Source organism: Pongo abelii, chromosome 3 (assembly GCF_028885655.2).
Source record: "Pongo abelii isolate AG06213 chromosome 3, NHGRI_mPonAbe1-v2.0_pri, whole genome shotgun sequence".
Classification (NCBI taxonomy): domain Eukaryota; kingdom Metazoa; phylum Chordata; class Mammalia; order Primates; family Hominidae; genus Pongo; species Pongo abelii.
Window position 1 is genome coordinate 2,930,994 of NC_071988.2, and position 13,175 is coordinate 2,944,168.

A 13,175-nucleotide genomic window follows, 5' to 3' on the forward strand; every position below is an offset into this window, starting at 1 on the left:
TCTCATACGTGATGTCACGTGACCCCCACAGTACTCTTTGAAAAAGCAGGTATAAAGAAGTAGAGACTCAGAGACTTGCCTGCAGCTTACAGCTGTGAGTTCCCCTTCGCTCTGTCAGCCTTTAGTTCACGTTCTCCCCTCTGCTGCTTGACTTACGTCTGTGGCATAGTGAAGTCCCAAGTCCTTTGTAGGATCCTGAAAGGTGCTGTGTTTTCTTATTTCTCTGCCAACTTTGGTGCCCAATATTTTTGTCATGCTAAAGAAATACTTTTGAAAGTAACCTTGTGATCAGCCTGTCACTATCCATTCTACATTTTTTATTCTTACACTCTAGAGATTTGGTTTCTTTTGAAACCTACATTTTTATTCAAGTCATCTGACCCTCTTGATCTCAGTAAGGAACTCAAGCCATGCTGTGTGTGTTTTGGAAAAGGTTCGAACTCTGGCCAGTGCAGGAGGACCAGACAACTTAGTCCTGCTGAATCCTGAGAAGTACAAAGCCAAGTCCCGTTCCCCAGGGTCTCCGGTAGGGGAAGGCACTGGATCGCCTCCCAAGTGGCAGATTGGTGAGCAGGAATTTGAAGCCCTCATGCGGATGCTCGATAATCTGGTAAGAATGGTGCCACCACTTGATGATAAACCTTTTGTTCTAAAAGCATCAGTGTTGGTGTTCTTATAGCAAGTGCGATTGCTGTCTTTTATGCGGTATCTGAATACTTTCACCTTCAAAGTCATGAAGAAGCACTAGGGTTGTTTAACTTCTAAGGTAAATTACAATAAAATGTAGAGGTGAAGGGTTCCTGGTATTGTTTTATTTTTTAAAGATAACCTTGTGTTTGGACTCAGTGGGGACAAGAGCACAGAGAATGTGTAGGCAGCTGGATGACCAGCTGCATCAGCTCAGTCCCCACCATCCCACAAGCAAGCAAGAGAGGTGGCGCTTTTGAAATCGGTCAGTCAGGTATTTAGGCTTTTGTCTTAATAGCAAATCCTGGCTGTTTGGGGCCTGATGACTGTGTTCCATAGGTATCCACTCCCTGTCCACGGTGTGGGAGCCCCTCAGCTGCTTATTGCAGGGACACAGAGCCTGGCATGGTCCAGAAGGCGGGCCTTTGGGGCCTCCAGCACACAGGGAAAGTGAGCCCACACTGTGATAGGAGGATGGACACACAGGATGTGTTCTGTGTCACAGGGTTGCCGTGAAGAATTTCATTCTTTTGCAAGGACTGGAGAGAAAATTTTATGTGGAAGGTAGCCCTTGGAAATGACCTCAAAGAATAGGTAGGATCTTAGCCTGAGTTTAAAAGCCTGGAAAAAAAAAAGGATGACAGGATGAAGAGGCCACAGCACAGCTGCAGACACGGGAGTGGGGAGATGGGAACATGCACCATATGGTGCACCTTTCAGGTTCATCTTGACTTTACCAGGATCATTAAATACTCAGTTCCTAGAGCTGTATTAGAACACTGCCCTTGGGGTCTCAGTCCCGCAGCTACATCATCAGACACAGGGCTCTGGAGCAGATCCCTTCCATGCTGCACGTCAGACCTCTTAGATGGGGGTCACGATGGTCCATCCTAACGCCACATGACCTCAAGTGGTGTAGATGTGAGGACATGTCAGTGTGGGGAAAGAAGGCCTCAGAGGGGCCAGTATCCTTGTATGCTGCCAGCCAGTACTGAACAAGTGGGCACGTTCTAGCCTAAGACGGGCGTGGCCCTTGGACTAGATCACAGATCACAGATGAGATGGGTGGCTTCAGGAGGCAGGAAGTTTAACTTTCCTGAAGGTTTGGAATAAAAAGTATTCATAGGTCTGGTTCAGGCTATGTTAAATGTTCTTACTGAAATTCTTTGCACTTGGGATGAATATTGTCCGCTAGAAAGGAGGAACTGAGGGTTTTCTGCCTGGGCGCGATAGTCAATCAGTGGAGTAGACTCAATCAGTGACACAGGGATGAACAGAGAAGGCAGAGTCTAGCGTAACTTTTTGAGTTCATATAATCAATAAGGTTGATTGCATTAATTGACTGTCTACTGTTGAGTCATGAACAGGACACAGTTCTTGCCCTCAGGAGTTTATGACCTAATAAGAGAGATGGACAAACGATTCCCAAATGAGCCCTGCCCTGTGGTCTGTGCAGTCACAGGCATGATGAGAGCTTGCAGTCACAGGCATGGTGAGAGCTTTGCAGGCAGAGGCGGGTGCCGATTGGCCAAGGAGGTAGGAAGAGGAGCAAAAGCTCACGAAGAAGCAGCTAGAGTTGGGTGGCCAGCCAGGGTAGTGAAGCTGCAGGAACTCACAGCTGGAGAAAGCTTGAGAGTGGGGCAGCCATGGCCCAGGTGTGCATCAGGAGCCAGGTCATCCAGCATGGCTGCGCAAGGTGAGGAGGGCTGGGGTTGGCCCAGTCACACAGCCCCTGCCTCCTGGTAAATACGGCGACATTTTGCCGTATTCTACTTAAAGTCAGTGTGAGGGAGGGGAGAGAGGGGGTCAGAATGCACAGCAGCCGCCAAAGACTGTGCTGAAAGCACATCCTAGAAGGCAGAGAGGGGGAAGTCAAAATCAGGCAGGAACTCTGATTTGGTAGGGAAGGAAGATAAGGATGAATGATTAAGAAGCAAAACACTTACTACAAAAAGCGTGATGAATGTTTATTCAGTGTCCTTAATGTGTACAGATTGTTTTAATATTAGAAGGCCATATAGTTTATAAGAAATAAACTAGACAGCAATCACTAATCATAGTCCATGTTTTAATTTAGCATCGGGGTTGGCATATATGTTGTTTGCTAATAACTAAGTAGAGAATAGTTGCCAGTTTCCACACTATAATATATATTGCAGCCGAGCACAGTGGCTCACTCCTGTGATCCCAGCACTTCAGGAGGCTGAATTGGGACACCAGGAGCTTAAGACCAGCCTGGGCAACATAGCGAGATTCCTCTCCACAAAAAATAAAAAAATTTCAAAAAGAGAGATATATTTCATTTGAACTTCTACAGTTAGAAAAAAAATGCTAAATTGTTCCCCCCCCCAAAAAAATCAAGATATAATTTCAGTTTCTCAAAGAAGGAACAAATCCATATATATGTTTTCTTTCTTTCTTTCTTTCTTTTTTTGTAGAGACAGGATCTCATCATGTTGCCTAGGCTGGTGTTGAACTCCTGGGGCTCAAGCAGTCCTCCCACCTCAGCCTCTCTAAGTGCTAGGATTATGGGTGTAAACTACCACGCCTGACCCAAATCCATGTTTTTAACTACAAGCCAGATAGTAGTTCTGAGGTCTGAGTATTACTTCTGATTTTGGTTTAACAGCATTTAAAGGGGAAGAATAAAGAAAAATCCATATGGTTTCAGGATAAAATGATGTTGATGAGTCCTGGGTGGTTTATTCTGAAGTTGTGGAGATTACTGAGTTCTGGCTCTTTAAGCAAAAGGAAACTTGAATTAGTAAGAACTGTGTTTTTCTGCAGATACTCTTTATGGCAGAGTCATTATCTTTTATTATTCCTCAACAAAGCATGCTCAGAAATGGGAAAACTGCCAGTACAGATATTTACCTTATCTTTCTGAGGACAATTATGAAAATAAAACCCAAAACAACTCCATTCGTGATTGTTATTGCCTTTTTAAAAAAATGTAGGCCGGTCGCAGTGGCTCACGCCTGTCATCCCAGCACTTTGGGAGGCCAAGGCAGGCGGATCACCTGAAGTCAGGAGTTCAAGACCAGCCTGGCCAACATGGTGAAACTCCTTCTCTACAAAAATTAGCCAGGTGTGGTGGAGGGTGCCTGTAATCCCAGCTACTCAGGAGGCTGAGGTAGAAGAACCACTTGAACCCGGGAGGCAGAGGTTGCAGTGAGTCAAGGGCGAGCCACAGCACTTCAGCCTGGGTGACAGAGCAAGACTCCATCTCAAAAAAATAAAAGGAGGCCGGGCGTGGTGGCTCATGTCTGTAATCCCAGCACTTCGGGAGGCTGAGGCAGGTGGGTCATGAGGTCAGGAGATTGAGACCGTCCTGGCTAACACAGTGAAACTCCATCTCTACTAAAAATGCAAAAAATTAGCCGGGTGTGGTGGCACGTGCCTGTGGTCCCAGCTATTCAGGAGGCTGAGGCAGGAGAATCGCTTGAACCTGGGAGGCGGAGGTTGTAGTGAGCCAAGATGGCGCCACTGCACTCCAGCCTGGGCCACAGAGCGAGACTATCTCAAAAAAAAAAAAAATTAAATTAAAAAAATAAAAAAAAATATTGAAAGAGTGATTAGTAATGAAGGTGGCCCCCAGAAAAGAGCAGTACCCAGAGGGGAGAGAGAATTCTGAATTGAGAGGAATGTTTCTAGAGTACCACAGCCAGCAGGGCACAGGCCACTGAAGTGTCTGGTATGTCTGACCCTGTGCAGTCCTTCCAAGTCCTGATTCTCTTGTGATGTATTGTGAAGGTGCTGTGAGTGACTTGGTTCAGGTGCGAATCTGTTAGGTTGAGCAGACAGCTCTTCAGCATCCCCCGTATTACCTCTCTGTGCTGTGCAACCCAATCAGTACAGACCTGGTGGCTTCGAGCAGCAGCCATTTATTTCCCAGCTTCTGTGGGGCAGGAGTCCAGGCACAGCGAACTCAACCTAGGGTCTCATAAAGGCTGCATTCAGGGTGTTGGCTAGGGCTGGGTTCTCATCAGGAGACTTGACTCAGGATCCACATCCAGGCTCTTCTAGACTGGGGACAGAATTCCTTTTCTTAGGGCTGAAGCATTCTTGGCAGCTTTGCTTCTTCAGAGCCAGCAGTGGAGACAGAGACTCTTATAAGATAGGCGCTAAACTCTTCTGTGATACAGCCCATCATCACCTTTTGTGAATTCTGCTACTTAGAAGCAAGTCAGAGATCTCACCCATGCTCAAGGTGGGAGGGGATTACAGGAGCTGGGGGCCTGGGGCCATTATGAAGTCTGTCTGTCACACTTACTAAGTGCTAAGCACTGGCCAGGAGAGATGCAGAGGACACCATCCATGCCCTTAGAGGTGCTGTCTGTGGGAGGACTCTGCAGATGAGTTGATCCAGTAGAGGCATGAAGTAAGTGGGGCTGTCTTTGACCACAGAGCACATGGTCATGAGCCAGAGCTGGAGGTGAATTTGAATGTTGTTGTGTTCAGACGTAAAGTAATTTTGCTGAGAACCAGTTGTCATGAGGTATACTTATTTACCTTACTTACCTAAAGATTATCACAGTATTTAAACTGTAACTTAAGAGGTAAAAGTCTATTAAGTATGTTGATGAATATAACCTGCACAGTGGCTGGCAGCAAGTAAGCCCTGTTTGGGTGTTCAACTTTAATTTTTTGTTGAAATATGTAAGCAGGAGAGTGCACCTACCGCAAGTGTTCAGTTTGTTAATTTTTAAAAACTGAACCCCCTGTATAACCAGCAATCAATAAGAGCAACAGTAGCGGCACCTCAGGACACCCCCAGCACCTCCTTCGGTTCACTTGTCCCATCCCAGGGGTGACAACTGTCCTGTCTCCCAGGACAACCAAAACAAAGGTTGTTTTGCATCTTCTGCACTTTTAATGAATGCTATTACATGGTGTATGTTCTTTGCAGGTTGGTGTCTTTCACTCAGCGTTGCCTTCAGGAGAGTCATCCACATGGTTGGTTTAGAGCACATTGTGTCGCTATAGGCCATCTTACGAAGACACTAGACTATCCATCTCCTATATGGATGGACTTTTGGGTTGTTTCCAGTTGTGGTTTACGAGGAGTAGGGTTGCTGTCCACATTTTAGTACCTGGCTTTTGGTGAACACGTTTGCTTCTGTGGGGTATAAACTTAGGAGTGGAATTGCTGAGTCATAGGGTATGCATGTGTTCAACTTTTGTGGATATTTCCACATGATTTTCCAAAGTGAAACCCTGTTTTGAGATCTGGAATATTGACTGTCTTTCACTCTCCTTGGACCCTAGGGCTACAGAACTGGCTACCCTTATCGATACCCTGCTCTGAGAGAGAAGTCTAAAAAATACAGCGATGTGGAGGTTCCTGCTAGTGTCACAGGTTACTCCTTTACTAGTGACGGTGATTCGGGCACTTGCTCCCCTCTCAGACACAGTTTTCAGAAGCAGCAGCGGGAGAAGACAAGATGGCTGAACTCTGGCCGGGGCGACGAAGCTTCTGAGGAAGGGCAGAATGGAAGCAGTCCCAAGTCGAAGACTAAGGTGTGGACGAACATTACACACGATCACGTGAAACCCTTGCTGCAGTCTCTCTCGTCCGGTGTCTGCGTGCCAAGCTGTATTACCAACTGCTTGGTCTGTGCCTACCTTACTGTTCATAGTTAGATGACGTAGAGCAAGTTGGGTAGCTGGGGCTTCGGAGGCTTTGGGAATCCAGCCTTTCTGACCCAGGTGTAAAGCGAACCTTCCTTATTCACTTTCTTGTAGTGTGAACCTAAGTCCACTGAACGCATTACTAAAATTCGGGTAATACTATCTGCTTGAAACTGCTTAAGATGTAATGTAGCTCCGCAGTAGTTCCAGTATATCTCGGTATATAGCAAAAATACAAAATAATTTACATGTATTAACCTACAAATAGGAGCTCTTCTTATTTAATTCAAATTATATTCAGGGACTCTTAATACTTCATGCACAAAAAGACACTTCAGTCCTAAACCTGTATTTTAGTGTTGTGAACTCTAGTGGTTTCAAGTCACTAAAGTTTCTTCTTTAAGTCTTCAGTGTTTTCTTAAGCAGTTTTCTCTTGTGGCTCCCTGGCGTGTTCTCTGCTGACTCTTGTCCCCTGCCCTTAGTGTTATTCCCCTGCTTTCTATCCCAAAGCCTCCGAATGCACACCCCCAGCTGCCCTCTGCATGGACTGTTGCATGTGAGTAGACGGCCATAGTGGCGAGTCACCTTCTGACTCCTGCTGGGTGCGGCATGACCCAAGTGCAGCGCAGGCCATCTGCAGGCACCAGCGACAGACGCTGCAAGGGGTGCTTCGTTTCAGCGTTAATGCCGCTCAAGTTACCGTTTGCCCTGAGAGGTGCTCCCATGTCGTGGTGCTGAGACCTCCTCTGAAGATCGGTCTTTACTCCTCCTGTAACCTACCTCTAACAGTCCACCCAGCTCTGCTTTAAACTGTAGAAGAGGCCCATTTCCAGAAGCCCCTGGAATGGAGGAGACAGGGGCTGAAGCAGACTCATCTATGCATGACTAGTTCATTAGGAGTTCAGTTGAAATTAGATTAGATGCTCCTAAAACCATGGGCAACCAAATACATAAAGCGGGGCTTTCTTTTCCCCTTATAACAGTGTTTTACTTTATAGATTTATTTAAAGAAAAAAAGTTTTATCTTCCCCAGGTGGTCCTGGTGTTTTCCTGACGCAGTTGGTGAGAAGCCTCCGTGCTCCTGAGCGGCCGCGTCACCTGGGCAGGGACCCTGTGTGGCCATGGGGCTCCGAGCGTGGGAATGCGTCTCTCCTCTTCTTTCCTACCCTCCTTGTCTCCTTTCCCCCCTTCTTCCTGTATCCCCCTTTTCTTTCATTTGTTTATTTTTTTACTTGTTTCACTTGTTAAAGGAAGTGGGCCTTATAAAACAGAAAAAAACCCCAAAACACCTTTCTGCGGCTGATGTGAAGCACAGTGCTGAATTGCCATGAGGAAGTTTTCCAAAGTGTTTAGGCAGCAGTGCGAGCTTTATTTACCATTAGCTTGCAAAACAACTAAGTCACTTTAGGCCTTGTAGTCAATGTGTACATCCAAGGGGAGGCCTTGCTCCGCATTTAAATTTGTTTCTTACTGTTCTGGAGTGACACAGAGTCCATGCAGTGCTCCCAGGTTGGTATCTTTTCATTTATAATGATTGCTGTTACTTTTTCAAATGTGTTCAAGTTTCTGAGGTTGCTGTTTGAAATGTTTTGACTAAAAATTATTTTTAATAAAACGCTGGAGTTGTTTTTATCTGAGAAGATAACCATCAGTGAGTACCCACAGCTCCATGCCCATTCCACACTCTCCTCGCAGTGGCTCAGCATTTGACGGTTTTGTTGCTTTTTTTTTAAAGTTGTATGGTTTATGGCTATCTTGTTGCCTCTCGAAAGTATTCTGAAAGGCATAACATTTGCTCTCGAAGATGGGCTTGTTTTAATGTTCAGTGCCTACTCATGCCTTAGAATTTGATTAAAAATCTCAGATTTGATTGGAGATCCAAAAAAAAATTATGAGTGGCAGGCTAAGCATGCTGACGAGATGCACTGATACTAAAACAGCCTTTAAATATTAAGGACTCATGAAGCGCTTCAAGTTTGTTTGGGATATTTTTGTAGCACTCAAAAATATTAAGTTATATAAAATATTCGACATCACCAAACTCTTCTTCCAGGTAGCTACTGTGTAAGTGTCCGTACAGTAATTTTCTTGGGTTGAAAGTTACGCAGACAGTGCATTCTGATGCTGTCATTTATTTTAATGCAAAACTTTGGTGATGCCCACTCTCGCCTCACGGTGCAGGCTCCTCCCTACCCCCGGGTAGCAGCATCACATTGCTTTTCATGACCCTGTCATCTCATGCTTCCAGTTGGCTTTGGTGTTGGATGATTTTCAGAGCGGTGAACCAATGGTCTCTGAGGGGCCTCCCCTGCTGGTCCCAGGGTTATGGGGCTCAGCTCTGTCGTCAGCCTACCTTGTGACCCAGATTCAGCTGGGCTTTCCAGATGGTCCTTTTCCATCAGTCATGACTTTGACTTCCACCAGTAACTGGTCTTCATGTGGCTGCATCCTGCTCCCATTGGCGACTCTGCTGAGTGACCCACATTAGCTGTGGTCATTGGTTCAGTCCTCTCTGTGATGTTCAGTGCATGACCAGATGTGAGATAAACTGAATAGATTGGATGCTATGTCACTTATTGTCATAATTCTGACTTTTCAACTGTTCTTGATATTACAGTGGACTAAAGAGGATGGACATAGAACTTCCACCTCTGCTGTCCCTAACCTGTTTGTTCCATTGAACACTAACCCAAAAGAGGTCCAGGAGATGAGGAACAAGGTACGTCCTGCGTCGGCACTCAGCGGGGGCTTGCGTGTGGGATTGGAAGGGATGCCGGCTGCTTCGGGGGGAGGGGGTGCTTGCTTCTAGCAGAGGGCATCTGCTGTTGTTACCGCTGTTGTAACTGAAGCCATCTCTTCACACCGCTGCTGTTCTATCACCAGTGTGAAGTATGAGCAGCAGACATTTTTTGGGCCCCGTTGATTCTTGAACTGATGTTTGCTCACAGGTCAGAATTGGAAGCTGCAAAACCTATTCTTAACAAGAGCAGACTCCTGTCCCTGACTTTCAGGGTTTGTTCAAAGACTTGTGAGTGGCATTTGGTGTATCAGAGCAGGAGCCCTGCCAGTGCTCACATCACTAGACGATGGACATGCAGCGAGTGTTTCCCCCAAGTTAATGACAGTGAGATATAGGTGTCCTGCCCAAGCATCTGGAAGATGTGGGGAGCTCGGAATAGTCACCATCCCTGCAGACCCACACCCCACTAAGCAGGCATGGCGGTCACTCAGAACACATGGGGCCATTCTGCCTGTGTGGGGCAGTGGGAGAGCTGAAATGTAGCTTCCATGTGGCTGGGGCCCAAGTGCACAAGCAGCAGGGCTCCCAGGCAGCGTGGCTGCTCAGGACCGTTGATGTGTGCCTCTCCTTCCCGCCCTCAGATCCGAGAGCAGAACTTACAGGACATTAAGACGGCTGGCCCTCAGTCCCAGGTTTTGTGTGGTGTAGTGATGGACAGGAGCCTCGTCCAGGTGAGAGCCCAGAGTGTCTCTGACATTAGTGGGTGGTGGCTGTGTGACCGCCTGCTCCAAAGTTATTCTGAAATTGAGAGAGTGACTTTATGAGGTAAGTATTCTAGGCAACCAGTTACCTTTGTTAAAACCTTCATGATGAGAAACAGTTCAGGCACTTTTCCTTGAGTTCTAGATGGAGCGAGCATGCTGAGGGCTATGTCCACCCCTCTGGTCCCGCCCCTTGTAATGCATGCATATGTGAGGGTGGCACATACACCATCAGCTTTGGGGCTCAGATTCGGCAAGGGTTCAGCAGCGTTCTGTGTAAGGCGCTAGGAGAGGGTGGGTTTAGGGACTCTTGTTCTGGTACATATTGCTGTCTGCAACAAAGTGCTGCTTGGGTTGCAGAGGGGTGGGTGCCTGTAAATGTGGTACACATTTACACACATTTCTACAAAATGACTCTACCTTGTGGCACATTGAAGATAATTGTGTAAGTAGTTATCTCTGAAAACTAATATGCCACCTAATGCTTTAACACCTGACTCTGCAGGGGTAGACGATTGTTGGATTTGTCCAGCCGTGGTCCTGGTTTCGTGTTCAGTGTCTGCACGTCCTGCCATCATCACTGCCACACTTACTGTTGACAGCTGTCCCTGCTGCATGCTCTTAGCCAGCTCCATCCTGTGCTCTCAGCTGATATTTCACAGGCTGGGCCTGGTGTGCTTTGGTGACTCAGTTTACTGTTTCAGGATGCACCTCTCTCTGACTGTACGGAAGCTATCGAAGGGCTCGAGCTTACAGAGCAGACCTTTAGTCCCGCTAAATCTCTCTCTTTTAGAAAGGTACTCACTGCCCTGTCCTCACTACCTGTCTATGCGCCTTGCTCCCCTCCCCTCCCCGCTCCCCGTCTCCTCTCTTCAGGCATTGTCTTAGTTACTGAAGTAGCTTCAAATGGATCTTTAACCTGTTTGTGAGACTGTACAGAAGGTTCTGTTCTACCTACTCGATTCTTTAATTAAAACATTTGGTATGAGATGTGATAACAATTTCCAGCATTCGAAGTTGTTGCTGAGAAATGGCCAGTCTGAGCAATGTGGTGCATTTCTGCAGTTCCGCACGGGACTTTGGTTAGTGCGTGTTTTGGGTTTCAGAATTTGCCTTTTCCATGACGCTGACTGCAGACAGGCTCTTCTGGGCAGTCTGTTGCTGTTGGCAGCGGCCACTCCCGAGTGCCCTTCCACCCTCGCTGGTTCAACTTTGACTGTAAATGTCATGAATGTAGCCACTGGAGGTCATATCATTGAAAGATGTCATTTCAGAGGAATGGGAATTCAGACAGTCTTTGTCAGCCCTTGTTGATAAAATGTATTTATTTGTACCTCAAAAAAAAATACCCTAAATAACATTTTTAAATGCCACAGAGGAGAAAGACTTAGGAGAGTCTGAAACCCCTCACTGTGATCCCCTCTGTGCATGCGCGTCTAGTATGTGCAGTAGGCGGAAGATCTATCTGAACCCACCCACATAGAAGGAAACCTTCCCTAAGCATCTAGGCTGCTAGTGTGCAGGAGCTGGTGCCCCACGCAGAAAGTGGCTGACCGCATGGTTGAAGAGTCTTAGCTGAGAGGTATGTTTATATTCTTGTCAAAGGAAATTTCCAGAACTGTCTCTTTCACTTGTCACACCTTCATTGAGATGCACGTGTCACTCTCGTGGTGTCCCACATAGAAGCAGATTTGTAGCAAAGATTCTGTATTCCTGTCTGTAATCCCTGCTAATAACATTATTTTGCATATTTGCTTATTAATTCCACAGGTCCTGTTTTTCCCTGTGCTTAGAGCATCCTTCCGGCTGCCATTCTTGGAAGAGCTTCTCAGAGCAGGGGAGAAAGATGACTGCCTGTTGCTTGTTTTTCATCTTTTGGCACTTTGTTGCGGTCTTGTCAGTTATTCTTTCTCTCAGATGTGTGAGGGCTGTGCAGGCCATGAGCCCAGCTGGCCTCCTGTGTAGAGCCCACGTGAGGGCAGCACTGAGGACCTTGTTAGGGCTCTTCAGAAAGCAGCCTGGGTCGCCGTGTTCAACCACCAGTTACAGCTTTGTGTGCTCTGTCCCAGTGATATTCAGATGTGGGTGTGTGTCACTGTCACCTGGGGGCTTCCTGAATGATAGAGGTAGGGTCCCTACTTTCTGAACACCATTCCAGGTGTCATTAGCAGAGAACACCACTGTACGCTGACCCCAGAGGAAGAGAGGTTGACCACCTGGACAGAAATCCTTGTTCCACCTTTGTATTTTCTCTACCTCCTTATATCTCAAGTTCACTTTTGCACCCTTGATCTTTATCCCACACTGGCTAAAATAGATCCCTCTTTTTGGTGAGAATGTGCTTTGGCTCCATGGGAGTCCTTTACTGGGCGATTGTTCCGCTCCCTGTCATGTGAGCGTCGGAGCACAGACAGTCTTGCTCCTTCTGGAACATGGAGCTGCATGTTGAGAAGTCGAGTTTCTCCTTGACCCACACACTCCCCTCCCCAGTGAGGCGAGCGCGTGGATGCCTGCTTCCCATCTGAGAACCTGAAGAACGGGTATTTCGGACTTAGGGAGCTGGGGCTTTTCTGGAAAGGACTTTCCTTTGCCTTCCATTTCTCCCTCACTGGTGATGGCCATTCCCACAGGGCAAGTGCTGCCTTGTGATAGAAGAAACAGTAATCACAGTTCAAACAGGAGTTTGCAGCCCAGCCGAAGGCTGTGTTGACTTTGCCTTGGGCATCATAACATGTAACCTGAAATACATATACATATATATATATTTTTTGAGACAGGGTTTCACTCTGTTGTACAGGCTGGAGTGTGGTCGGGCTGTCTTGGCCCACTGCAACCTCCGCCTCCCGGGCTCAAGCAATCCTCCCTCCTCCCGCCTCAGCCTCCTGAGTAGCTGGGACTACAGGTGCACATCACCACACCTGGCTAATTTTTGTATTTTTTTGTAGAGACTGGGTTCTGCCACGTTGCCCAGGCTGGTCTCAAACTCCTGAGCTCAAGCAGTCCACCTGACAGCCTCCCAAAATGCTGGGATTATAGGGTGTGAGCCACCGTGCCCGGCATAACCTGAAATAATTTTGGCTGCCCTCTGGATTCAGTTGCAAGTGAAATGAAGGATTAGAGATGAAGATGTGAGTCTACACTGCAAGCTGTTCAGCCCAGGGAAGGATTCTTGTGTTCCCACGTGCACCTCACCAGGGGCTGTGTTCTCCACCACCCTTCATGCTGTGTGGTAGAAATGCAGAGGGGCAATAAGCTCACCCCTCGGACTCTCTCAGTGACCTGTGTCGAGCACCTAACCTGTGCATGGTCCAGCACTGGGAATGCCAGTCCAGATCCAAGTCGGCCCTGCTTGTAGA

General features: G+C 47.1%; 1 protein-coding gene across 10 annotated transcripts in view; it reads left to right on the forward strand.

Annotated features, from left to right (window-relative positions):
• Nucleotides 1–13,175, forward strand: part of ADD1 (adducin 1) — an 86,241-nt gene that overhangs the window by 55,127 nt on the left and 17,939 nt on the right. For 3 of the 10 annotated variants that reach the window (XM_009239747.4, XM_009239746.4, XM_063722928.1), the window contains exons 9-12: nucleotides 434–610; nucleotides 5,956–6,300; nucleotides 8,936–9,037; nucleotides 9,700–9,789. In XM_009239747.4, coding sequence (XP_009238022.1) covers nucleotides 434–610; nucleotides 5,956–6,300; nucleotides 8,936–9,037; nucleotides 9,700–9,789 — 714 coding nt within the window. 10 annotated transcript variants of the gene reach the window in all.